This window comes from Balaenoptera physalus (assembly GCF_965194825.1).
Source record: "Balaenoptera physalus genome assembly, chromosome: 2".
Classification (NCBI taxonomy): Eukaryota; Metazoa; Chordata; class Mammalia; order Artiodactyla; family Balaenopteridae; genus Balaenoptera; species Balaenoptera physalus.
Genome location: NC_138883.1, coordinates 150,483,613 through 150,508,942, shown reverse-complemented (window position 1 = coordinate 150,508,942; position 25,330 = coordinate 150,483,613). Strand labels below are relative to the sequence as shown.

The window sequence follows — 25,330 nt, the reverse complement described above, 5'->3', positions numbered from 1 at the left end:
TGTAGTGGCCCTGGTGGCAGAGAGGGTGCTGGGAGCTGCAGGTGGCGTGTGACTGTGAAGGGGCCCGGGCAGGGCTGAGCACTAAGCCTGGTGACCTTTCTAACCTTGAGGATAAAGTGTAGGGTGGGGAAGAGAGGAGTCCCGGGGGATGGAGGTGTTTGAGGAAGTGGAGAGGTGGGGTGCCATGTGCAGAAGTGCGAGGTCCCAGGAAGTACACGCTCAGCAGCGGGACGGGGTGTGTTTTACTCTCTCCCGTGTTGTCCTTTTGTTTCCTCTTTTCCTCTTATGCACCTCTGGTCTCCTTCCTCTGATGAGGAGTTTTATTTACAGTCCTGTGGCAATTCTAGAGGAAACAAAAGCTCACTGAGATCATCGTATATGAATTGATGAGTTGCAGCACTCTGCACGAGCCTTGAAAATTTCACTTACTGGTTCAGCAGTGCTTCCTGAGACCCTCCTGTGAGCCAGAGGCAGCACTTGGCCAGAGGCAGACAGCCAGTCAGTCATTGCCTTCTCTGGGCTGTTAACCTGCCCCTGTCCCAAGCAAGGATTGATGTGTGCACACCTTCATGTCACACAACCTCAGCAGTTTTCAGCTGCTCTGAGTTTGTTCCTGGGCAGCAGTCTGGAATTGTAGCAGTTTCCGTCTCTCTTTATAAGAATGCTCTTGAACAGTAGTTTTGTGGTGAGGTCACAAAAATACCTCTTCATGGATTCAAAGCACCAGCTGGACTCGGTCCATGTGACCAGTGACCATTGCACCTGGAGTGCAGCACTGAACAGCACGTAGCCTCTGCTTCAAGGGCCTGGCCTCTGCTTGGGCTCTGAGTGACAGCAGGTGCCCAGGAGCACCAGGAAGGGATGCCCATCACAAATGGAAGGGCACTGGTGAGAGTGGCACAGATGGCTTGAGTTCAAGACCCAGTTCTGGGCCTGCATTTTCTCTCAGTGAAATGGCAGAAACTTATCTCATATGCCTATGTTAATAAATTAGTAAATATAAAGTGCTTGCACCAGTGCTGTAAAGCATTGGCTGTTCCTATCAGTCCTGCCTAAAGATGGGAAACTGAGGCTCAGGGTCAGATCGTGATGGCAGCAGATAGGGCTCCATCTCCAGCTCCAGAGCATGGCGGTGTCCCCAGTGCATTTCCCCTCAATTTGTGTGGGATCTGAAGCTAGTGGTGCTTAATAGATGTTTGTCGGAGAAGAGATCCAGTCTTGATCTCTGTCTCATTTTTGCCTGAGGAGAATTTTTTATCCCCCTTGCGTTGCGTGTTTCTGGACAGTTACCCCACCTTCCTTGTGACGCCTCACCTTGTGTCGTAGACACACTGGTCGTCTTGTGGCTTTCCTTTGAGCTAGTTTTCAATCGTGCTTGAATGTGAGACCTCAGCAGTGCTGAGTACTGTGTTGTAATTATGTGTTTTACTAATTATTCGTGATTAGCCTTACCAGGAGGGAGCCCGTCCCAGCAGCAGCACGTGGTCAGCTCCTCTTACCGTGGGTCATGGGCCGTGGGTTACTACCCCGGCTTCTTTGTGGTACCAGGTCATTCTAATTTGGAGTTGCATATGTGACTGAGGTACCTTTAAGCTACCTCAAATTTCATTCACAGTGAGGTCAGATAAAAACTAATGATTGAAATATGCACACTTATATTTTAGTCTCTTTTAATGTCCTACTGCTGGTGACCTGTTGAAGCTATTCTCCTTTTGTCTAATTTATTCATTTCTTTTTAAAACTTGGGTTGTAAACTCTATTTTTCAGCCTATGAGAGTAAATGTTCACAATGCTTGTATGCAGACTTAGCTTTCTGAAGACAGATGTGTAGGGACAGCAGCAGGTGAGCACTGACCTACAACTCTGTATAGCTGGTCTGTAAGTGCTATGACTACACTTCCCAGAGGAAGTATATGACAACCTAGGGACCTGGAAGGGGTCAAGGTTGAAATTAATTCCGAAAAGCATATTTGAAAGAACTAGATGGGTAACTACTGAGATTGAAAGCTAAATGTGTGTGTGTGTATCAGGCACTGTTTAACCTCAGCAGCGCAAAGGTGTACATTTAGCCCTGCTTCTTCCCAGAGCTGCACTATGATGTCAGTAAATGGATAAAGTATAAATCCCCAGGACAAGAGAATGGGAGAAATAGTGATGTGTTTTTAAGCTATATAAGGTAGATGATTAGAGGCACCTTATTTAGCCAAGAGGAGGAAGGCAGCAGATGAAGGTGCTGATGAAACCACGGCGGGGGGTGGGGGTAGGCATGGCATCTAGGGAACAGGCGATCCACATCCTCCCCGTTCCCCCAGAGACGTTTGCTCTCTGGAGAAAGGGAACTAAGAGCCTCCGGAGTTGGGGACACCTGGCAGTACTGCACCCAGAGGCCCTGAATCAGAGCACATGTGCTGGAGAGTGAGAATAGCTCCAGCTGAACACTGTGAACACTGTGTTTAGTCACAATACAGGAGACCGGACGTCTCTTCTTTGGGTAAATGGAACAGCCCAGGTAAAAGACCTACTGGAAGTAGATCTGGTGATGCCCCTGCCATAGGAAGAAACGCTTGCTTGCACCTCCTTCAGTGGGATTAAAGAAAAAGTTATAAAAGTTGACACAGGAGAAAAGAAAAAAATAAACAGATTTTACATAAAGATTATAGTATCAGAATGACATTTAATAATTTAACTTCTTGACAATAATTGACAGGAAAGGCAATGAATATAAATAATTTTCAAATAAATATAAAAATTTTAAATTTACAAATAATTTTGCTTAGAATTCTAAGGTTCAATATGAATGTAAATACCAGGTAACTACTGTTTTCATTATGAGATTTAATAGTAGTCTTTGATTTCATAAATTCTGTGCATCTGTTTGATAAAAATACAAAGTAACTTTTTAAAAGATTTAAGACAATAGCTGGAGGAGACTTGGAGCTGTGAACAGTTCAGTGACAAGGACTGTTAATTAGCAATGTTAATACACTTGCTAGATGAAAAACCATGGAACCTAACCCAGACCTGCAGTGCAGGTGTCTTTTGTACAGTTCTAACATAGCAAACGTAATATGTAGGGCCCACAAACATTCCATTAAAAAGTGAGGTTCAGAAATCACCAGTGTAAGAGGAATATTAAATCTGAGGGATGAATAGCTAACTGTCATGGAGCCATCACAGAAAACCAGGGACCAGACAGTTTTTTGCTAAAATTGCTCTTTCTGGTTTACTTTCTATTGAGCATTACTAACCCTTTTCTGAAGAAGCAATAATTAATCTTTAATACTCAGGGCTCAGAATTACTTTATTTCTGAACTGTAGTGATTACATCTTTCCCGTAGTACCTAGTTTTATCTAAATTGTGCCTCTGACTACTCTAGTTCTGAATAGGTATCAAGATTGTTAGAGTTAGGTCAGCTTTTGGCCTATATCATTGAATCATTTTTATCTGACCATGTTATCAGTTTTGGTAATTCTTCAAAGCCATGTTGAAATACAACTTGTTCAGTTGTTTAGCATCAAATGGAGTAAGATTTCAGAGAGTTTGAAATTTTGAATGAACAAAGATGAAAGTTTATGCTCCATCCTGGTTACCTGGAATATATTATTAAAATATCCTTTAAGACTTATTTGCAGTTGCTTTTAATTTAATGATAAATGTAATTTAAAGAATTATTGCTTGTAGCTTACTCTGCATCACGGCACATGAGATAACAAGCATTTGTGACGTGAAGGAGCCTGGACTGGTGTTTCTAAAGGCTGTAGTGTCGGGGCCCTGAGTCGTGCCCTACCCTGGATACTTCTTCCTCTCCTGTTCATTGTCCAGGATGTCCCAGCCCTCCATGCCCACACCCCTGTGTGCTTCAGCTTGGCTGTGGGAAAGCAGAGAGTCAGAGATTTATTTTACCAAATGATTTGTTTTGCAAAGTAAGTTAACTCCAGCTGCCAGTAAACCTCTCCTTACTTTGCTGTTTTCCTCATTAACCCAGGAGTGGATCAAGCTTTGCCTCCAGAGCGCCGGGCTCCAGTTACTCCTTCCTCTGCCTCTCGCTATCACCGCCGAAGGTCCTCAGGGTCACGAGATGAGCGCTATCGGTCGGGTAAGGCACCAGGTGTGGGGTCTGTAATGTGGGTGATGGTGAAATGAATGAGTGGGCACATGTCTGCAGAAGCTGTGTGAGTACGAGGCAGTGAGTTTGGATGTCCTTGTGGTTGGTCATGTGGCCCACAGATGACATCTTATCTCAGACACAAATATACCCTCTAGGGTACACATTAAAATTCAGTAAATAGTAACTCTTTTTATATTTTTAAAATAGTTTCCATTATTTAGAATTTCACAAGAACTTAAAAAGTAACCTCTCATAAGCCAAATTTTGCTTATTTTTTTTAGGTGTTACTGTTTAAAAGTTTGGTTTTACTTTTCGTAATCTTGGTTGCTAGTATTTTTTCCTTCTCTTTTAACCTCAGTGATTTCTGTTTTTAAAGTACAGTTTTCAAAAAAGTAATAAGATTCTTAATAATTTGTATGTTCTCTGTTTATTATTTCCTTTGTGTTTTATGATGTTGTGTATAAGAATGCTATCTTCATAATTCCGTTTCATTGCAGTCATCACCTGGGCTTGACTGGCTTAAATTTCTTTCATTAATTGAGCATCAAGGAACTTTTGATTAATGTTTTACTTTTTGAAAAAAGTTTCTTTTCCCCCAACATCTGGATTAAAGTTGCTTTTTCCTGCTTCCCTAATTTTTTTAGAAGAAAATTATCAGTAAGTGTTGTTGCTGGGACACCAGTTCAGGGTACATGTAGATTGCTCATGATGACAACCCAAATTATAACATTTATATATCACTTTATATTTTGCAAAGTACTTGCAAAGGCATTATCTCACTTGGTTTTTATAACAGAAAGGTGAAGTACTTATGACTGTTTCATGTTGCAGAAGAGGAAGCTGAGACTGCAAGAGGAGAAGTAGCTCAGCCAGTTCACACCAAGGTGGGTGGGTCAACCCTGTGAGCCTCTCAGCGTTGTGAATTTTTCCATTAATGGGGGCTTGCAAGATAAACCACCACCCTTCCCGCTAAGGAGCTGTGTGCCTGACTGCCTGGCCCTGCTCTCCTTTCTGGAAGGGAAGAAGGGGTAAGACAGATTTTATGGCATCAGGAATCTTCATCTGCGGAAGCAAGAAGAATGGTCTTGAGAAACTAGGAAGAGGCCCAGTGCAGCTTCATTGCTGCCCCTGCCTTCTTGGCCTCCTCAGGCCTGGCGCCTGGGACAGTATGTGGGGGTGGAGTGAGGGCAGGCGTTTGTTCCCAAATCCACCTTCTGTTTTTTAACAGGTATTTTAACTCCTAGCACATACCAAGAGCCCATTGTACTCATTCGGGCATCTCAAAGGCCCCTTTCAAATAATTAGGAGGGTAGCACACACATATGTGCTGTCGACTTGCTATGGAATGTTTCCATTTATTCCTTTATCTTGAGTGTGTTGTTCATTTTATATATCACACACACACGTAGACACACACAGGTAGATACACATACATAGTCACACATACAGGAGACATACAGGTAGATAGCCACATGTAGACACACACATAGATATATATGTAGACATGCACTTAGACACACAGGTAGACACATGTTTACTATCATCCGTATCTTCAGTTCTCAAAGAAACTAGTCAAGTTCTTATTTCCATTCTATAGATGAGAAAACTGAAGTTCAGTGATTGTTAATGATAACTAACTCACCAAATTAAGATGCAAATCTAGCTTTGTCTGGCCCTGTAATCTGACTTATTACCAGATAGAAGATTATATCTCCTGTCCATTTCTAACCTGTAATTTTTTGTGTTAATTTTTTTTATTTAGATGGAAATTAAATCATAGTACAATCTATGTCCTACATTATATGTCTTTCCTAACGATGAGGGTGGAGGATGATATACCGTATAAACTTTATACGGCCTTTGATAAGGTATATTGTCTTGTTCAAATCCTCCTAGTTATTTTGGGAAATCAGTAGGACAGGTGGTGGTGGTGTCACTGTTTTTCTTTTCAAGTAAAAGTCTGAGAGAGGTGAACACAGTACAGTAGGAGGTGGTGATCTCTGGGCCTCAGGTGCGTCTCCGCTCACCTGTGCACACTACCACCCCTCTTTGTGGGCAGAGGGGAAGACTCGATGGAGGGGTGGTGCTGAGGAGAAGAATGGAGGGCGACGTCAGGGGATTGATTGTCACCAGTCCATAGGGACATGGCCAGCACAGCCCTCTGCAGAGGAAACCAGACCCCATCCTGTCCAGCCCCTACCTCAGGCTCTACTTTAAATCACTTAGTTTCTCGTGAGCATCATCATGAGGCAGGGGAAGCTCCAGTTCGCATTAGTCCTTCCCAATTAGAACTCCAGACTCAGAACTCTCCCCACTTTGGGGGACGCTGCAGAGAATTCCATCAGCTCCTGTCCTTGCGACTTCGTTTCCTATGGGCATCTCTCCAGGCACCCTTGTCCCACTTCCTCTACTTCTTTCTTGTCCCCTTCACTCGGTTGCCCTCAGAGACTGTTCTCAACATAACGGCGCCCTGAGTTCTAAACGCATGTTCGCTGGCGACACTCCTCTGCTCAAGAATTCCAGCAGCTCCTGTTGCTCTCAGAGTAAGAGTCGTGTGGCAGCAGTGACCCACCACGTGCACAGTCTGGCCTCCTGTCACTCCACACTCTTGTCTTGCACGTCGCCCTCCTCTGCAGCCACACTGGTTCCGTGGGTGTTTCCTGTTTTTGTGAGGCATTCTCTGACCACCCAATTAAAATGGTAAAGCACCATGCCATCTCATACACAGTCCCTTCCCTTTTCATCCTGATTTGTTTGCATCCACTGCATCTATTACCCCTGGCATGCTATCAGTTATCTGTCTGTCCATCTACCTATCTGGCAGTCATCTCGCTATCTATCTGTATCAGTAATCTATCATCTGCCTACCTACCTGCCTATATCAATCATCTGTCTATCTAGTTAGCTGTCTGTTGATCATCTGTCTACCAACTTGTCTATCAGTCAACCATCTATTAGCTATCTATCATCTACCAATAATCTGTCTATCTGTATACACCATCTATTTATCTACCTACCATCTGTCATCTGTCGACCCACATCTCTCTCCATCTGTCAGTTATCTCTCTACCTACCATAAGAATGTAAGGTCCACCAGGGCAAAGATCTTTGCTTTGTTCATTTGTGTATGCCAGGCACCTAAAATATTGCCTAGTTAATGGTTTTTGAAGGAAAGAAGGGTGATGAAGGGAGCAGAGCACATTTGGGGAAAAGCAAGAAATTAGGTAGGAGGGGCCAGATTTTAAGGTATTTTGTATATGTGCTCAAGCATTTGGACTTTATCCTGAAGATGCTAGGGTACCATTTGAAGATTTTAGGCAAAGTCATGTTTGGAGTAGTTGTGGGGTTTGAAGAGTACTTTGGTAGCATTGTGGAGTACGGATTAGAAGTGGAGTATTTGGAAAGACCCTGAGTACCTGAGATATTTGTTTAGATCAGTCTGTGCCAGTGAGACTTGAGATGTGTTTAGAAGATAGTAGCTTGAGGACGTGAAGGCTGAGTTAAGGCAGGGTGTGTGAGAGACGGGATTGGGGGTGACCCCAAGATGTCTGGGTTGTACAGTTGTATAGATGATGGTCTCTGGGTCTGCCTTTAGAGAATTAAGTTTTTCATTCGTAGGTTAAAGATGGTGGAATTCGCCTCAGCTATTCACTTACTATGTAGAGAATACATGAAAAATTGTGCAGACATTCCTTGAAGTGTCATGTAAGATGTGAAAAATATTATGCCATATATACTGTTATAATTTTTTTTAAATTTACACTCCTCTCAATTTTGAATAAATAATGACTGCTTAATTTACATAAGGAGCAAACATATCCAGAGGATCTTTCCATATGCTTTTGAAAGCTCAGTTGGGTTCTCGTTTTCTATAACTGACACGGAGCACCACCCCTCGTATAGGATGGCATGCGCCCTAGAGGAAAGCTAAGGAGGGCCTTTGGGTCATTCCCAGGGCTCATTTGGTAGTCTCATTCCCTACGTTGTTATCTGCTATTTCCTGTTTTTAAATACTCTAGTCAGTTTTCTTAATTTAGAAATTTCACTGATATACTATATGTTACTTTCTCTTGGAGTTTATGCTCATATATTTTTTAAAATGTGGTTATGAAATCTTAAAAGCTTGTTTTGGTCAGTTGCCAGTGTCCATGTTTCAGGATTTTCTGGTTTATTTTCTCCTGAGCCAGCACAGAAGATTTAAGACATTTAAGAGAAAAAGTTTTGTGACTCTCAGGAGATTTTGCTTTCTAAAATTCTTTGACCACTTAATTTGCAGTGGAGTTACTTTGGTTGCTTCAGTGACCAAATATATCAGCCAAGAAGTAATTCAATTATCTTTTAGACAGTTGACCTAATTAACAGTTGATCTAGTCAACCATACAGCCACAGATTTAATCTCTCTTGGCTATATGTTCTCATTTCATTTCTAAACCCATGGCCTTACATGGTAATGAACTCCTACTAGAATTCTTTAGAATAGTGTGCACCTCTCTTCTTTTTAAATAATTTTCTTTGGAAACTAAAATTTTATTTGGAAAGTGAATGAATAGGCATTTACTGAATACCTAGAAAATGTCAAACTCTATATTGGGCACTTTATTACTTTCACTTGATAAAGTCTAATTTGAGCTTTAAAAGATTCTAGCTGTTTTTTTTAACACCTTTTTCCCTCAACCAAAAACCCTGGAAAAACCTTGAGACTTGAGTTGTTTGTATTCCAACCAAGACTGATTATGACAAGAATATATTAAAACTAAAATATAACATATGATTTCCTAATATGTTTTAAATGATTGTTTTGTCTATTTATGGGCTTAGGAACAGTTTGAAAAAACCACATCTCATAATTTGTGTGCAGACATGGACAAGAGCAGTTGCCTTCTCAGTGCTGAGGTGTCCTGATCCACCCTTGTGCTCATTCCAGGTAGAATGTCATGGAGCCCTGTCTTCCTCTAGGACGAGGAGCTGAAACAGAGTCCAGGGACCCGAGGGGGATTCAAGACCCTTTCAGGGATGTCTGTGAGGTCAAACCCTTTTCAGAATAACACTAACACATTACTTGCCTTTTTCATTCTCACTTTTTTCATGAATGTACGATGGATTTTTCCAGAGGCTGCCTGACATGTGGTGATGTCATCATTCTGACCGCCAGTGGAATCTGTGATTGTGAAATCTTGTGTTTTAAAAAGTCTTTCCGTTTCCTTTCTAAAACAGTAAATATCAAAGTATTAATCCCATAAGTAAAACTTTTAAAGGTTTTCAGCAGTTTTTGAGTTTAAAGTGTTCTTTGGGTCAAAGAGTTTGAGAACCATTGCTATGAGACTTGTAAAAATGGAATTTTTTAAATAAAAAATTGAGACATAGTGTGAACTAGAAACTTCTACTTCTGAACCCATCCGTGAGACTGATTTTATGCTGATGACAAAGTCTGATTCATAGCAATGATCAGTTTCCGGGACTAAGGACTTTATCCTAGTATTCATTCATTCACAAACATGCAAATAGTTTTGTGTACTGAGCATTCTGCTGTGGACTACACGTGAGGCAAAAATACAGAAAGCATGTTTGCTTCCAGAGTTTATTTACCCTATAGTGAGTTCTTCCTTGACGCTGAAGTTTAATTTTCTAGATTGAGAAGTTTTCTCTTTCTCTAGTAAACTTGACAAGATTTACTGATTTTAATGTGGTTCCTATTTCTGTGATGACCTGTGTTCTCTCTGAACAACTAAATGTTTCATTAGTTAATTTATTTTAGTAAAAATCAGGAAATAACATTTTCTTACTTAAATTAGAGTAAAAGAGAAGACTTAAATCAGACTGCATACTAAACTAAATATTCCCAGTGAAGGACAGGCTCAGTCTGTGCAGAGCTGCACCACCCAGCATGGTGGTCAGTATCCACAAGGGACCTTTTAAATTTAAATTAATAAAATTAAATAAAATTTAAAATTCTGTTTTTGTGCTTTACCAGCCACATTTTAAGGCATGTGGCTACTATACTGGGCAGTGCAGATATGGAAAATCATCACCACAGCAGAAAGTTCTCTTTCATAATGCTGTGCTAGGCCCAAGGTTATGTAAGAATGGAGGAGAAGGCAGAAGATGCAGCTGAAGAGAGTTCTTTTTTTTTCTTTTTTTTAAACATCTTTATTGGAGAATAATTGCTTTACAATGGTGTGTTAGTTTCTGCTTTATAACAAAGTGAATTAGCTATACATATACATATATCCCCATATCTCCTCCCTCTTGCGTCTCCCTCCCACCCTCCCTATCCCACCCCTCTAGATGGTCACAAAGCACCGAGCTGATCTCCCCGTGCTATGCGGCTGCTTCCCACTAGCTATCTATTTCACATTTGGTAGTGTATATATGTCCATGCCACTCTCTCACTTCGTCCCAGCTTACCCTTACCCCCAACCCCATGTCCTCAAGTCCATTCTCTACATCTGTGTCTTTATTCCTGTCCTGCCCCTAGGTTCTTCAGAACCATTTTTATTTTTTATTTTTTATTAGATCCCATATATATGTGTTAGCATACGGTATTTGTTTTTCTCTTTCTGTCTGACTTCACTCTGTATGACAGACTCTAGGTCCATCCCCCTCTCTACAAATAACTCAATTTCGTTTCTTTTTATGGCTGAGTAATATTCCATTGTATATATGTGCCACATCTTCTTTATGCATTCATCTGTTGATGGACACTTAGGTTGCTTCCATGTCCTGGCTATTGTAAATAGAGCTGCAGTGAACATTGGGGTACATGACTCTTTTTGAATTATGGTTTTCTCAGGGTATATGCCCAGTAGTGGGATTGCTGGGTCATATGGTAGGTTTATTTTTAGTTTTTTAAGGAATGTCCATACTGTTCTCCATAGTGGCTGTATCAATTTACATTCCCACCAACAGTGCAAGAGGGTTCCCTTTTCTCCACACCCTCTCCAGCATTTGTTGTTTGTAGATTTTTTGATGATGGCCATTCTGACCAGTGTGAGGTGATACCTCATTGTAGTTTTGATTTGCATTTCTCTAATAATTAGTGATGTTGAGCATCCTTTCATGTGTTTGTTGGCAATCTGTATATCTTCTTTGGAGAAATGTCTATTTAGGTCTTCTGCCCATTTTGGGATTGGGTTGTTTGTTTTTTTGATATTGGGTTGCATGAGCTGCTTGTAAATTTTGGAGATGAATCCTTTGTGAGTTGCTTCATTTGCAAATATTTTCTCCCATTCTGAGGGCTGTCTTTTTGTCTTGTTTATGGTTTCCTTTGCTGTGCAAAAGCTTTTAAGTTTCATTAGGTCCCATTTGTTTATTTTTGTTTTTATTTCCATTTCTCTAGGAGGTGAGTCAAAAAGGATCTTGCTGTGACTTATGTCATAGAGTGTTCTGCCTATGTTTTTCCTCTAAGAGTTTTATGGTGTCTGGCCTTACATTTAGGTCTCTAATCCATTTTGAGTTTATTTTTGTTTATGGTGTTAGGGAGTGTTTTAATTTCATTCTTTTACATGTAGCTGTCCAGTTTTCCCAGCACCACTTATTGAAGAGGCTGTCTTTTCTCCATTGTATATTCTTGCCTCCTTTATCAAAGATAAGGTGACCATATGTGCGTGGGTTTATCTCTGGGCTTTCTATCCTGTTCCATTGATCTGTATTTCTGTTTTTGTGCCAGTACCATACTCTCTTGATTACTGTAGCTTTGTAGTATAGCAGCTGAAGACAGTTCTTAAAGGCCTGTTCGTCCAGAACTAATCATGCTTGATAGCTGTGCCTAGTCATTTAAACAGAAAATGACACAGTCAGATTTGCATTTTAGAAATATTAGTGTAGCTGGAATGTATAGCTAGTTGGGTTGGATGGGTTCCTGGCTGAAGCAGGGACATGTTAAGAGGATGTTGTATTTCAGGTAAAAAAAAGTGAATCAATTTGTGGGATGTACCAAAATAGTACTTAGAAAGAAATTGATGCAGTAGTTACAAATTTAAAACTACTTATATTAGATAAGAAGAGATCCTAGAAATTGAAGAAATAAGGATTTAACTTTAGAAGTTAGAAAAGGAAAATTGAATGAGTTCACAAAAAGAAGAAATGAGAAAACAATGAAGAGAATAAAATGGAATAGAGGATATAGACTTGGTTTCCACCCTGGCATGTAGTAGAAGCACAGAAGTCATCATACACATCCTCACAAGAAAAAGCTTTACATATGGAAAATCAGCAACCCTTCTTTGAACCATCAAAGAACTGAGGTCACTGGGCAAGCTGCTGCCCCAGAATTGGAGATGGATAATGGAAACTCTGAGAGAAAGTCTCAAGACAGTTCTAGAAATCAAAAACACTGTAGCAGAAATGAAGAATGAACTGATTGATAGACTGAAGGTAGATAGGTCAGAAACTCAGATCTACATAAAGAAAGGAAGAATGTTAGAGAAGGAATAGATGATAAAATAAAATCTTTTGGTTTTCGCATCCTTAATTGCTCTTACAGATAAACATTTGTTCAAAGTAATAATAGGAACAATGTATTGGGTGATTATAGCCTGTGGATTAGTGAATGAATGACAGCAGTGTTACAGGAGGGAGGAATTGGGAATACTCTGTTATAAGGTATTCATACTACCCTTGAGGTGGTATAGTGTTATTTGAAAGTGGACTTGGATTAATTATGAATGTATATTGTGAACTTAAGGACAACCACTAAGAACAGTTTAAAAATCAAGTATAGGGGCTTCCCTGGTGGTGCAGTGGTTGAGAATCCGCCTACCAATGCAGGGGACACGGGTTCGAGCCCTGGTCTGGGAAGATCCCACATGTCGTGGAGCAGCTGGGCCCGTGAGCCACAACTACTGAGCCTTCACGTCTGGAGCCTATGCTCCGCAACAAGAGAGGCCGCGATAGTGAGAGGCCTGCGCTTGCTGCAACTAGAGAAAGCCCTCGCACAGAAACGAAGACCCAACACAGCCAAAAATAAAATAAATAAATAAATAAATTTTTTTAAAAAATCAAGTATAATTGATATGCCAAGAGAGAAGAAAAAATGGGATTCTATAAAATGCTCAATTAAAACTAGAAAAGACAGAAAAAGAGTGGAAGACAAGGAAACAAAGAACAAATGCAACGAACAGAAAACAGTAACAAACATGGGTAAATAGTAATCCAAATATATCAGTAATGACTTTGAATGTAAGTGGTCTAAGTGCACCAATGAAAAGATGGAGACTGTCAGTGGGTAGAAAGCACAGCCCACTATATGTTGTCTACAGGAAACCCCCTTTAAATATAAAGACACAGATGGAGACAGATACACAGTACTAACACTGATCTAAAACCATGAGTAGCTATATTAATTTCATGTGGCGCCAACTTCAGAACAAGGAAAGTTATCAGAGATAAAGAGGAACATTATATAATGAAAAAGGGGTCAGTTCTTTAAGAAGATACAACAACCCTTAATGTGTACATGCCCAACAACAAAACATCGAAACACGTGAGACAAGAGCAAATAAAACAGCAAGAATAAATGGACAAATCCACTGTTACAGTGGGAAACTTTAACACCTCTGTCAGTAATTGACAGATCCAGCAAGGACATCAATCAACTGGACTTAACTGACATTTATAGATGACTGCCTCCAACAACAGCAGAATACACAGTCTCAAGCTAAATACACCAAGATAGAACACATTCGGGGCCATAAAACACCTTGTAACAATGAAAGCAGTAGGAATCAAACAAAGTATGCTCTCAGACCACAATGGAATTAAACTAGAAATCAGTAACAGGAAGGTAGCTGGAGAACCCCCACATACTCGGAGATTAAATAGCACACTTCTAAAAAACACATGAGTCAAAGAAGAAATCTAAGCAAAATTTAAAAAATATTTTGAACTGAAAAGAAAATGAAAATACAGGGATCAAAATTTGTGGGATGTAGCAAAAGCAGTGCTTAGAGGCATATGTATAGCGTTGAATGTGTATAGTAGAAAAGAAGAAGGATCTAAAAACAGTAATCTAAGCTTCAACCTTAGGAAACTAAGAAAAGGAGCAAAGTTAATCCAAAGAAGAAGGAAATAAATAAAAGGAGAAATAATGAAATTGAAAATGAGAAATCAATAGAAAAAAATCAAGCCTAAATCTGGTTCTTTGCAAAGATCAATAAAATTGATAATCTTCTAGCCAGGTTAAGAAAAAAATAGAGAACACACAAATTACTAATATTAGAAATGAAAAAGTGACCATCACTATTGATCCCATAGACAATAAAAGGATAATAAGGGAGTATTACAAACAACTCTGTGCCTACAGATTTGAAAACCTAGATGAAAATGACCCACTCCTTGAAAGACACAATCGGCCAAAACTTACCCAAGAAGAAATAGATGATCTGAATAGGCCTGTGTCTATTAAAAACACTGAAACAACGCTAACCTTCCAAAACACCAGGCCCAGGTGGGTTCACTGGTGAACCTACCAAACATTTATGGAAGAAATTATACCTATTTTCTATATCTTCTTTCTGCAGATAAAAGCAGAGGGAATACTTCCTAATTCGTTCTATGTGGCAAGCATTAATCTAATACCAAAACTAAACAAAGACATTACAAGAAAGGAAATCTACGGACTAGTACCTCTCATGAACATAGATGCAAAATTCCTCAACAAAATATTAGCAAGTGAAATCCAGTAGTGGATAGAAATAATTATACGACACATCCACATGGGATTTATTCCAGGTATGCAAGGCTAGTTTAACATTTGAAAATCAATTAATGTAATCTATCATATCAACAGGCTAAAGAAAAAAAAACCACATGACCCTGTCAATAGATGCAGAAAAAGCATTTCACAAAATCCAATACGCACTTTTGACAAAAATTCTCAGCAAACTAGGAGTAGGGGAGAACATCCTCAATTTGATAAAGAACATCTATGAAAAAAAACCTACAGTTAACATAATATTTAGTGGTGAGATTTCCCACTAAGATCAAGAACATGGCAAAAATGTCCCCTCTCATCATTACTTTTCAACGTCATACTGAAAGTCTTGGCTAATGGAATAGGACAAGTAAAGGAAATTAGAAGTATACATACTGGGGGTGATGTGATTGTCTATGTAGAAAATCCCAAAGAATCAAGAAAAAATCTGGAACTAATAAGTGGTTATAGCAAGGTTGTGGAATATAAGGTTAATATTAAAAAAGCCACTTTCTAGGGACTTCCTTGGTGGTGCAGTGGTTAAGAAACCGCCTGCCAGTGCAGGGGACACAGGTTTGATCTCTGGTCTGGGAAGATCCCACATGCCGCGGAGCAAATAAGCCCGTGTGCCACAACTACTGAGCCTGCGCTCTAGAGCCTGCAAGCCATAACTACTGAAGCCTGCACGCCTAGATCCTGTGCTCCACAACAAGAGAAGCCATGCAATGAGAAGCCCACGCACCACAATGAAGGGTAGCCCCTGCTCACCGCAACTAGAGAAAGCCCGCACGCAGCAACGAAGACCCAGTGCAGCCAAAAATAAATAAATTTTTTTTTTAAAAAGCCACTTCCTTATATACCAGCAATAAACAATTGAAATTTGAAATTAAAAACACAAGCTCATTAAACTATAATTCAAAAGAATACATGCACCACCCCTATGTTCATAGCAGCACTATTTACAATAGCCAAGACATGGAAACAACCTAAATGTCCATCAACAGATGAATGGATAAAGAAGATGTAGTGTATATATACAATGGAATACTACTCAGCCATAAAAAGAATGAAATAATGTCATTTGCAGCTACATGGATGGACCTAGAGATTATCATACTAAGCAAAGTAAGTCAGAAAGAGAAAGACAAATACCGTATGGTGTCACTTATATGTGGAATCTAAAATATGACACATATGAACTTATCTATGACACAGACATAGAGAGCAGATTTGTGGTTGCCCGGGGGAGGTGGGGTGGGGGAGGATGGATTGGGAGTTTGGGATTAACAGATGCAAAGTAGTATATAGAGAATGGATAAACAACAAGGTCCTACTGTATAACACAAGGAACTGTATTCAATATTCTGTAATAAATCATAATGGAAAAGACTATGAAAAAGCATACACACATATATATATCTGAATCACTTTTCTGTACACTGGAAACTAATGCAATATTATAAATCAACTATGCTTCAATAAAAAACCAAACAAAAAACCAAAACAATGTTTTTTACATTAGCACCAAAAACATGAAATACTTAGGTAGAGCTCTAAAAAATGTGCAAAGCCTATATGAAGGAAACTATAAAAGTGATGAAATGAATCATAAGATCTAAATAAATGGATAGGAAGACTCAATATTGTCAAGATGTCAGGTCTTCCCAATTTGATCTATAAATTCAGTACAATCCCAGTCAAAATCCCAGCAAATTATATTGTGAATATCAACAAACTGATTTTAAAGTTGATATGAAAAGGTAAAAGACCCAAAATAGCCAACATGATATAGAAGAACAAAGTCAGAGGACTGATACCACTTGACTTCAAGACCTGCTATAAATTAGTAATAGTCAAGACTGTGAGGTATTGGTGAAAGAAAGGACATGTAGGTCAATGGATCATATTTTAGACAGCCCAGAAATAGCCTGACATAAATACAGTTAACCAATATGTGACAATCTTTTCAACACATAGCACTGGAACAACTGGACTTTGACATGTTAAAAATGAACCTAGACACAGATCTTACAGCTTTCACAAAAATTAACTCAAAATGGATCATAGACATAAATGTAAAACAAGAAGCTATAAAATTCCTGGAAGATAATATAGGTTACCTTGGGTTTGGTGATGACTTTCTGATACATCAAAAGTGCGGTCCATGGAAGAAATATTGGTAAGTTGAACTTCATTAAAATTAGAAACTTCTGCTCTAAAAAAGACATAGTTAAGAGAATGAGAAACAAACCACAGATTGGGAGAAAAAGCTTTGCAAAACACATATCTGATAAAGGACTGGTATCCAAAATATACAAAGAACTCTTAAACTCAAGAGTAAGAAAACAAGCAACCCAGTTAAGAAGTGGACAAAAGATCTAAGTAGATACCACACCAAAGAAGGTACACAGATGAAAAGTAAGCATAGGAAAATATACTCAACATACATCATCAGGAAATCACAAATTAAAACAATAAGATACTACTGTTAGAGTAGCCAAAATCCAGAGTGCTGGCAAAACCAAATGCTGCCAAGGATGTGGAGCAACAGGAATTCTTATTCATTGTTGGCAGGAATGCAAAATGGTGCAGCCACTTAGGAAGACAGCTTGGTGGTTTCTTAAAAGATAAACGTACTCTTACCGTATGATCCAGCAGTTACACTCTTTGGTATTTACCCAAATAAGTTGAAAATATATCCATACAAAAACCTGCATGCAAATGTTTATAGCAGCTTTGTTCATAATTGCGAAAACTTGGAAGCAACCAGGATGTCCTTTAACAGGTGAATGGATAAACGAATTGTGGTACATCCAGACAGTGGAATATTATTCAGCACTAAAAAGAAATGAGCTTTCAAACCTAGAAAAAGACATGGAGAAACTGTAAATACATATTACAGAGTGTAAGAAGCCAAACTTCTTGAAAAGACTACATTCTTTATGATTTCACCTGTCTGATGTTCTGGAAAAGACAAAACCATGAAGACAGTATAAAGATCAGTGATTGCCAGGTACCCAGGGGGAGGGAGGGATGAATAAGTGGAGCCCAGAGGATTTTTAGGGCAGTGCCTCTATTCAGTATGATAGTGTAATGGTGGCTACATGTCATTATACATTTGTCAAACCCCATAGAATGTAAAACACTAAGATTAAACCCTAATGAAAACTGTGGTCTTTAGTTAATAATGTATCAATATTGCTTCCTCAGCTATAACAAATATACTACACTAATGCAAGATTTTAATAATAGGAGAAACTGTGTGTGTGCATGCGCACGCATGTGTGCTCACGCCTGTGCCTATGCGTGTAGGGGAGAGGCTATATGGATGGGAGCATGGTTCCACTCAGTTTTTCTGTAAACCTAAAATTGCCTTAAAAAATAAAGTCTGTTAATTAAAAAAAGAAATAAAGGACAATGATAAAATTTAGAAGACAACAAAGATGATTCTTAGAATATACAGGTAACATTGAAAAACCTCCAGTGAGAATGATAAAGCAGAGAGAAGACAGAAATAAATGATATAAGGAATTTAAAATGGGACATTACTACAGATACACCAGAAGAAAAAAGATAATTGGAATACTGTGAATAACCATATGACGATAAATTTGAAAACTTAATTAAATGGATAAATTCCTAGTTTAAAAACTTAAGGAAAAATGGAAACCTTAAGTAATCCTATGACCAATAAATAAATGGAAACGGTAGCTAAAAATCTTCTCACAAAAAATATACCAGGCTCCGAAGGTTTTTATATTATGTTACACCCAGTGTTCAAGAAATGAACCAGTTTGATTCTAAACAAACAATTTCAGAGAATGGAAAGAGAAAAAGCCTTCTCTGTTCATGTTCATTCTAGGACAGAGGCCTGTGTCAGTAACAGAAAAGGACAGTGATGAGAAAGGAAAACTACAGGACATTATCTACAGAGAAACCCCCAACTAATCTATAGATTAATTACTAGAAATAATGAGGATTTAGCATAATGTCTGGATATAATATGAACAGACAAAAATTAATAATATTTCTATACACTGGCAACAAATGTAAAACTGTAATTTAAATTTTTATGTACAGTAGCAGTAAACTTTATGAGGAACCTGATGAAAAATCAAAACATGGGCCAGACTTCCATGGTAAAAATTGTGAAATTTTATATGAAAGACATTAATGCCAAAATGAATAGACACCCTGTGATAATGGATCCTGCAGAGATATCAGCTCTCTTAATTTATATTTAATTCTAATAAAAGTCCCCACAGGATCCTCTGTGGAACTTAAACTGATTGTAGAATTTATGTGGAAGAGCCAAGGGCTAAGAACAGGCAAGATGAAATAAAGAACTGCAGAGGCACCGTGGGTGAATCTCAAAGTATCGTGCCGATAGAAAGAAGCTTGGCATAAGAGATTGATGTTACAATATATTTGTATGAAGTTCTAGAAAATGCATAATAGTAGCAGCAGCTAGCACGCTGGTACTTAATTGTGGCCTCCTCCAAGACGCACAGTGAAACCTCAACAGCCTTGATTCTAGCAGCAGTCAGCATTTATCCAGCCCTTCCTTTGAACCAGACACTGCTCTAAACACTTTTTGTTTAACTCATGTAATTATTTCTCTATCACATGTTTCAAGAGTGTCTCACTAGCTCGTTTCATGGTGAAGAGTCATTGCCTTTGTTTTTCTAACTTTTGGTGTGCTTCCTGTGTACTTAGTTTATAGCTGTTATAAAATTTTATCCCCCTTATTGTCCATTAAGGACAAAAGCATTAGTTAAAAGTGGTGGTTAAAAATGGGCTGAGTTTATGATGAAAAAAAAGTGAAGATAATTTATGCCTAGAGCAGAGCCTGGCACAGCAAAGGCATCAATCCGCATTCACTCAGTTGTCGAAGAGCGACATTCTTCATTCTTCATTGGAAACAGTTCTGAAGGCCAAAGACCCAGCAGGTGGAGTGGAGTGCAAGAGGTGGAGTGTCTGTGTAGCCTCGATGTAAAGAGAGAGAGGAAGAGCACTGGTTGAGGAAGTGCATGGGACCCGTGTACACGTCCTGAGAGAGCCTCTGCATCTGACGTGACTCAGGAGGGCCAGGAACCAGTGAAAGGATTTAAGGAACAAGCAAGGTCAGTTGCTGTGCAGATGAATCTCTGTCACACGTCCTTGTTGATTGGACAGGCTTGAGTACCCACTGTTCTTCTAGGTCCTCTCTGCATGTCACTTCCTGCCCAGGCCTCTCCTGGCGGCCTGGGCCAGATGCCCATCTTCTGCACTCGCAGGTCCCACACTCCTCACACGTCGTATCCATCCCATCCTCCTGTCTGGTTGGTTTACTGGTCTCCATCCCCAAACAGCCTTCTGTGAGAGCAGGGACTAGGTACACAGTAGGTGCTCAATGAATAATTGAACGCATGAGTGCAGTGGTCAGTACATGCGCCTCTGTACATTCATGTACCTACATGTTTTTCCTGAGGACTGAGAAATGGAGGGAATGGAACTGAAGCAGCAAGTAGGTGGAACCAAATAGTGGCCCTGGCTCCACTTCTCGCCAAAGACAGTGCTCCCTGGAAACACACTTTCTTACCTACCATTCCTTTTCTTGTTGCCTCCGCTCTGCTCACCATTTTTACACACTCCCTGCCCCTGCACATTTTTTTTTATTCAGTAGTTGCACTTTTATTACAAACAGTAACAAATTATTACTGAAAATAGTGTTTTCCCAAAAGATTGCATCAGTTAATCCTCTACCTATTTTATATAGGTTCTCTTTAACGTTTTTTTCCTCAAAATCTTGGCTTTTATTGTCAAGTACATGATAGTCAATTATTTTTTCTTACTATCTGTTTTATACATATTAGGGTATACATGTCAATCCCAATCTCCCAATTCATCCCACCACCACCACCCCCCACCGCTTTCCACCCTTGGTGTCCATACGTTTATTCTCTACATCTGTGTCTCTATTTCTGCCTTGCAAACTGGTTCACCTGTACCATTTTTCTAGATTCCACATATATGCGTTAATATACGATATTTGTTTTTCTCTTTCTGACTTACTTCACTCTGTATGACAGTCTCTAGGTCCATCCAAGTCTCTACAAAGGACCCAGTTTTGTTCCATTTTATGGCTGAGTAATATTCCATTGTATATATGTACCACATCTTCTTTATCCATTCATCTGTCGATGGGCATTTAGGTTGCTTCCATAACCTGGCTATTGTAAATAGTGCTGTAGTGAACATTGGGCATGTGTCTTTTTGAATTATGGTTTACTTTGGGTATATTCCCAGTAGTAGGATTGCTGGGTTATATGGTAATTCTATTTTTAGTTTTTTAAGGAACTTCCATACTGTCCTCCATAGTGGCTGTATCAATTTACATTCCCACCAACAGTGCAAGAGGGTTCCCTTTTCTCCACACCCTCTCCAGCATTTGTTGTTTCTAGATTTTCTGATGATGCCCATTCTAACCAGTTTGAGGTGATACCTCATTGTAGTTTTGATTTGCATTCCTCTAATAATTAGTGATGTTGAGCAGCTTTTCATGTGCTTCTTGGCCATCTGTATATCTTCTTTGGAGAAATGTCTGTTTAGGTCTTCTGCCCATTTTTGGATTGGGTTGTTTGTTTTTTTAATACTGAGCTGCATGAGCTGTTTATATATTTTGGAGATTAATCCTGTGTCCATTGATTCATTTGCAAATATTTTCTCCCAGTCTGAGGGTTGTCTGTTCGTCTTGTTTATAGTTTCCTTTGCTGTGCAAAAGCCTTTAAGTTTCATTAGGTCCCATTTGTTTATTTTTGTTTTTATTTCCATTACTCTAGGAGGTGGGTCAAAAAGATCTTGCTGTGATTTACATCAAAGAGTGTTCTTCCTATGTTTTCCTTTAAGAGTTTTATAGTGTCCAGTCTTACATGTAGGTCTTTTATCCATTTTGAGTTTATTTTTGTGTATGGTGTTAGGGAGTGTTTTAATTCCATTCTTTTATATGTATCTGTCCAGTTTTCCCAGCACCACTTATTGAAGAGACTGTCTTTTCTCCATAGTATATCCTTGCCTCCTTTGTCATAGATTAGTTGACCCATAGGTGTGTGGGTTTATCTCTGGGCTTTCTGTCCTGTTCCATTGATCTGTATTTCTGTTTTTGTGCCAGTACCATATTGTCTTGATTACTGTAGCTTTGTATTATAGTCTGAAGTCAGGAAGTCTGATTCCTCCAACTCCTTTTTTTTCCCTCAAGATTGCTTTGGCTATTCGGGGTCTTTTGTGTCTCCATACAAATTTTAAGATTTTTTTGTTCTAGTTCTGTAAACAATGCCATTGGTAATTTGATAGCACAGCTGTACTTCTGTGTGCAAATTTTACTCAAAGAACAAAAACAGTACAACCACAGAAGAAACTCTGGTGGAATTGAGCCTGGATAGGCCCTGGTTGGTGGTGGGGCTGGGGAGTGGCAGTAGTCAGAGTCCAAGAAGCTCAGTTTCTCCCACACTTGTTTCTTCTCTGTCTTCTCTCTCCAGCTTAGAGTCACGTTAATACTGGACACATCATGTTACGATCCAACTACAGTATAGTGTTCTCGGTACCACGAGCCAGACTCTGCCCTGAGTCCTGTAATGAACTGACTCACGTAGTCCTTGTAGCCACCACAGTAGGCAGGCATTCTCCTTGCTTCATTTTTTTGCACATGAGGAAATTGAGGCACAGATAGGTTAAGTAATGTGTCCGAAGTCTTGCAGAGGGACTGGGATGTGAACCCAAGCAGTCTGGCTTGGATCGCGATCTCAGTTGTTACACTATTGGAAATAAATAAGCTTCCTTACAGAAAACATTCTCTTCTGTTGATTCACTGTTGCCTTCCTTCGAGGTGGGAGGGGCATCCCCCTCTGTGTCTACATACGTACTGTTAATTGTATCGATATAATGTGGACTCTGAGAGCAGCACGAGCAAAATGGGTTGTGGCTTTTGACTTCAGGAGGGAGAAGTGAGGCAGGCAAGCATCAGTTTTTCTTAAGATTTAAACCCATATGGAGAAATACAGCCTCTTCAATAAGTGGTGCTGGGAAAAGTGGACAGCTACATGTAAAAGAATGAAATTAGAACACTTCCTAACACCACACACAAAAATAAACTCAAAATGGATTAAAGACCTAAGTGTAAGGCCAGACACCATAAAACTCTTAGAGGAAAACATAGGCAGAAGAAACACTCTATGACATACATCACAGCAAGATCCTTTTTGACCCACCTCCTAGAGAAATGGAAATAAAACCAAAAGTAAACAAATGGGACCTAATGAAACTTAAAAGCTTTTGCACAGCAAAGGAAACCATAAACAAGACAAAAAGACAGCCCTCAGAATGGGAGAAAATATTTGCAAATGAAGCAACTCACAAAGGATTCATCTCCAAAATTTACAAGCAGCTCATGCAACTCAATATCAAAAAAACAAACAACCCAACCCCAAAATGGGCAGAAGACCTAAATAGACATTTCTCCAAAGAAGATATACAGATTGCCAACAAACACATGAAAGGATGCTCAACATCACTAATTATTAGAGAAATGCAAATCAAAACTACAATGAGGTATCACCTCACACCGGTCAGAATGGCCATCATCAAAAAATCTACAAACAACAAATGCTGGAGAGGGTGTGGAGAAAAGGGAACCCTCTTGCACTGTTGGTGGGAATGTAAATTAATACAGCCACTATGGAGAACAGTATGGAGGTTCCTTAAAAAACTAAAAATAAACCTACCATACGACCCAGCAATCCCACTACTGGGCATGTCCCTGAGAAAACCATAATTCAAAAAGAGTCGTGTACCACAATGTTCATTGCAGCTCTATTTACAATAGCCAGGACATGGAAAAAACCTAAGTGTCCATTGACAGATGAATGGATAAAGAAGATGTGGCACATATATACAGTGGAATATTACTCAGCCATAAAAAGAAACAAAATTGAGTTATTTGTAGTGAGGGGGATGGACCTAGAGTCTGTCATACAGAGTGAAGTAAGTCAGAAAGAGAAAAACAAATACCGTATGCTAACACATATATGTGGAATCTGAAAAAAAAAAATGGTTCTGAAGAACCTAGGGGCAGGACAGGAATAAAGAGGCAGACGTAGAGAATGGACTTGAGGACACGGGGAGGGGTAAGGGTAAGCTGGGACGAAGTGAGAGAGTGGCATGGACATATATACACTACCAAATGTGAAATAGATAGCTAGTGAGAAGCAGCCGCATAGCACAGGGAGATCAGCTCAGTGCTTTGTGACCACCTAGAGGGGTGGGATAGGGAGGGTGGGAGGGAGATGCAAGAGGGAGGAGATATGGGGATATATGTATATGTATAGCTGATTCACTTTGTTATAAAGCAGAAACTAACACACCATTATAAAGCAATTATACTCCAATAAAGATGTTAAATAAATAAATAAATAAATAAGATTTAAACCCATAGATACACAGAGATACGCCCTTCCTCTGACGGGGGTAAAGGTGTCTGGTTATTTATAATTTATTCTTCATATATCCCACTGCTTACTGTGTTGCAGGATAGTAGTTTCTTACAGAGAAATGAAAGTACAGTCTGTTTTAAAGAAACCAGAAGGAAAATAGAGCTTCTGTTCAGGATATTGAGAACTTGTGTCTGTTCGAAGACCTTGTTGAGGCTTGTTGACGCAGGGGTCAAAAATATGGAAGTCGTGTGGAGAGTAAGAACCTTCGACCGAGTGCGTGCCCTCTGGGGTTGACCTCTGAGCTGCAGACCCGAGGCTGTAGTGACAGGAGCCCATGCTCAGAGGCGTCAGCACTTAGTGCCTGTCTTCCTTTCTTTTGTGCCGAGTATAATTTGTAGGTTTACCCCGTGGTCTGTGATGTGTGCCTGGCAAGAACACCATCGTTGTGGTGGTGTCACCCCAAGAAGTCAGGCTATCAATGCTGATTCCTTGGGCCTTTTCAGTTGATCAAACCCACTGTACCAAACCCATTGCTTCAAAATATTAATAAAAGCAGCTGTCATTAATGAGTGCTGCTAGGTGACAGGTACCTAGTGGCTTGCTTTGTATATTTTATCTTAGGTAATTCTCACAGCAACTCTATGATTTTTGTTTCCATTTTACAGATGATCAGAGTGAGGCCTAGAGGGATTTAAAATTTTATTCAGTATTTTACAGTTAGTAAGTGGCAGAACCAGCATTCTGATTCCAAAGCCTGGACTCTCACTTCAGTATTCTTGCGTTTTCCTAGAACTATGGGCATATTTTATATTGCTGCATCCCTCGTAAGCTTCCTGCCAGTAAGACAGAATTTCCGCTTGTGAAATTAAATGGAAAGATTTAATGGAAAGTAGGGTCAGGTCCATCTTTCAATCCAAGAGAGGAGAAAGAGTGGATTTACAAACTTACTATCCGTAGTGCTTAGTTTAGGAAGAGATGTTTGCAGAACATAGAGATATACAAGGAATGGCTGCATGATGCTTATGCTGTGGTATTAGGCTTTTAATAAACTCTTCTAAGGAGAT

At 39.5% G+C, this 25,330-nt stretch overlaps 1 protein-coding gene across 7 annotated transcripts in view; it reads left to right on the top strand.

The window, feature by feature from the left end:
- Nucleotides 1-25,330, top strand: part of DIP2C (disco interacting protein 2 homolog C) — a 364,119-nt gene that overhangs the window by 184,646 nt on the left and 154,143 nt on the right. For all 7 annotated transcript variants that reach the window (XM_082442364.1, XM_082442363.1, XM_082442368.1 and 4 more), the window contains one exon: nt 3,987-4,097. In XM_082442364.1, coding sequence (XP_082298490.1) covers nt 3,987-4,097 — 111 coding nt within the window. The remainder of the gene's footprint in view (nt 1-3,986; nt 4,098-25,330) is intronic.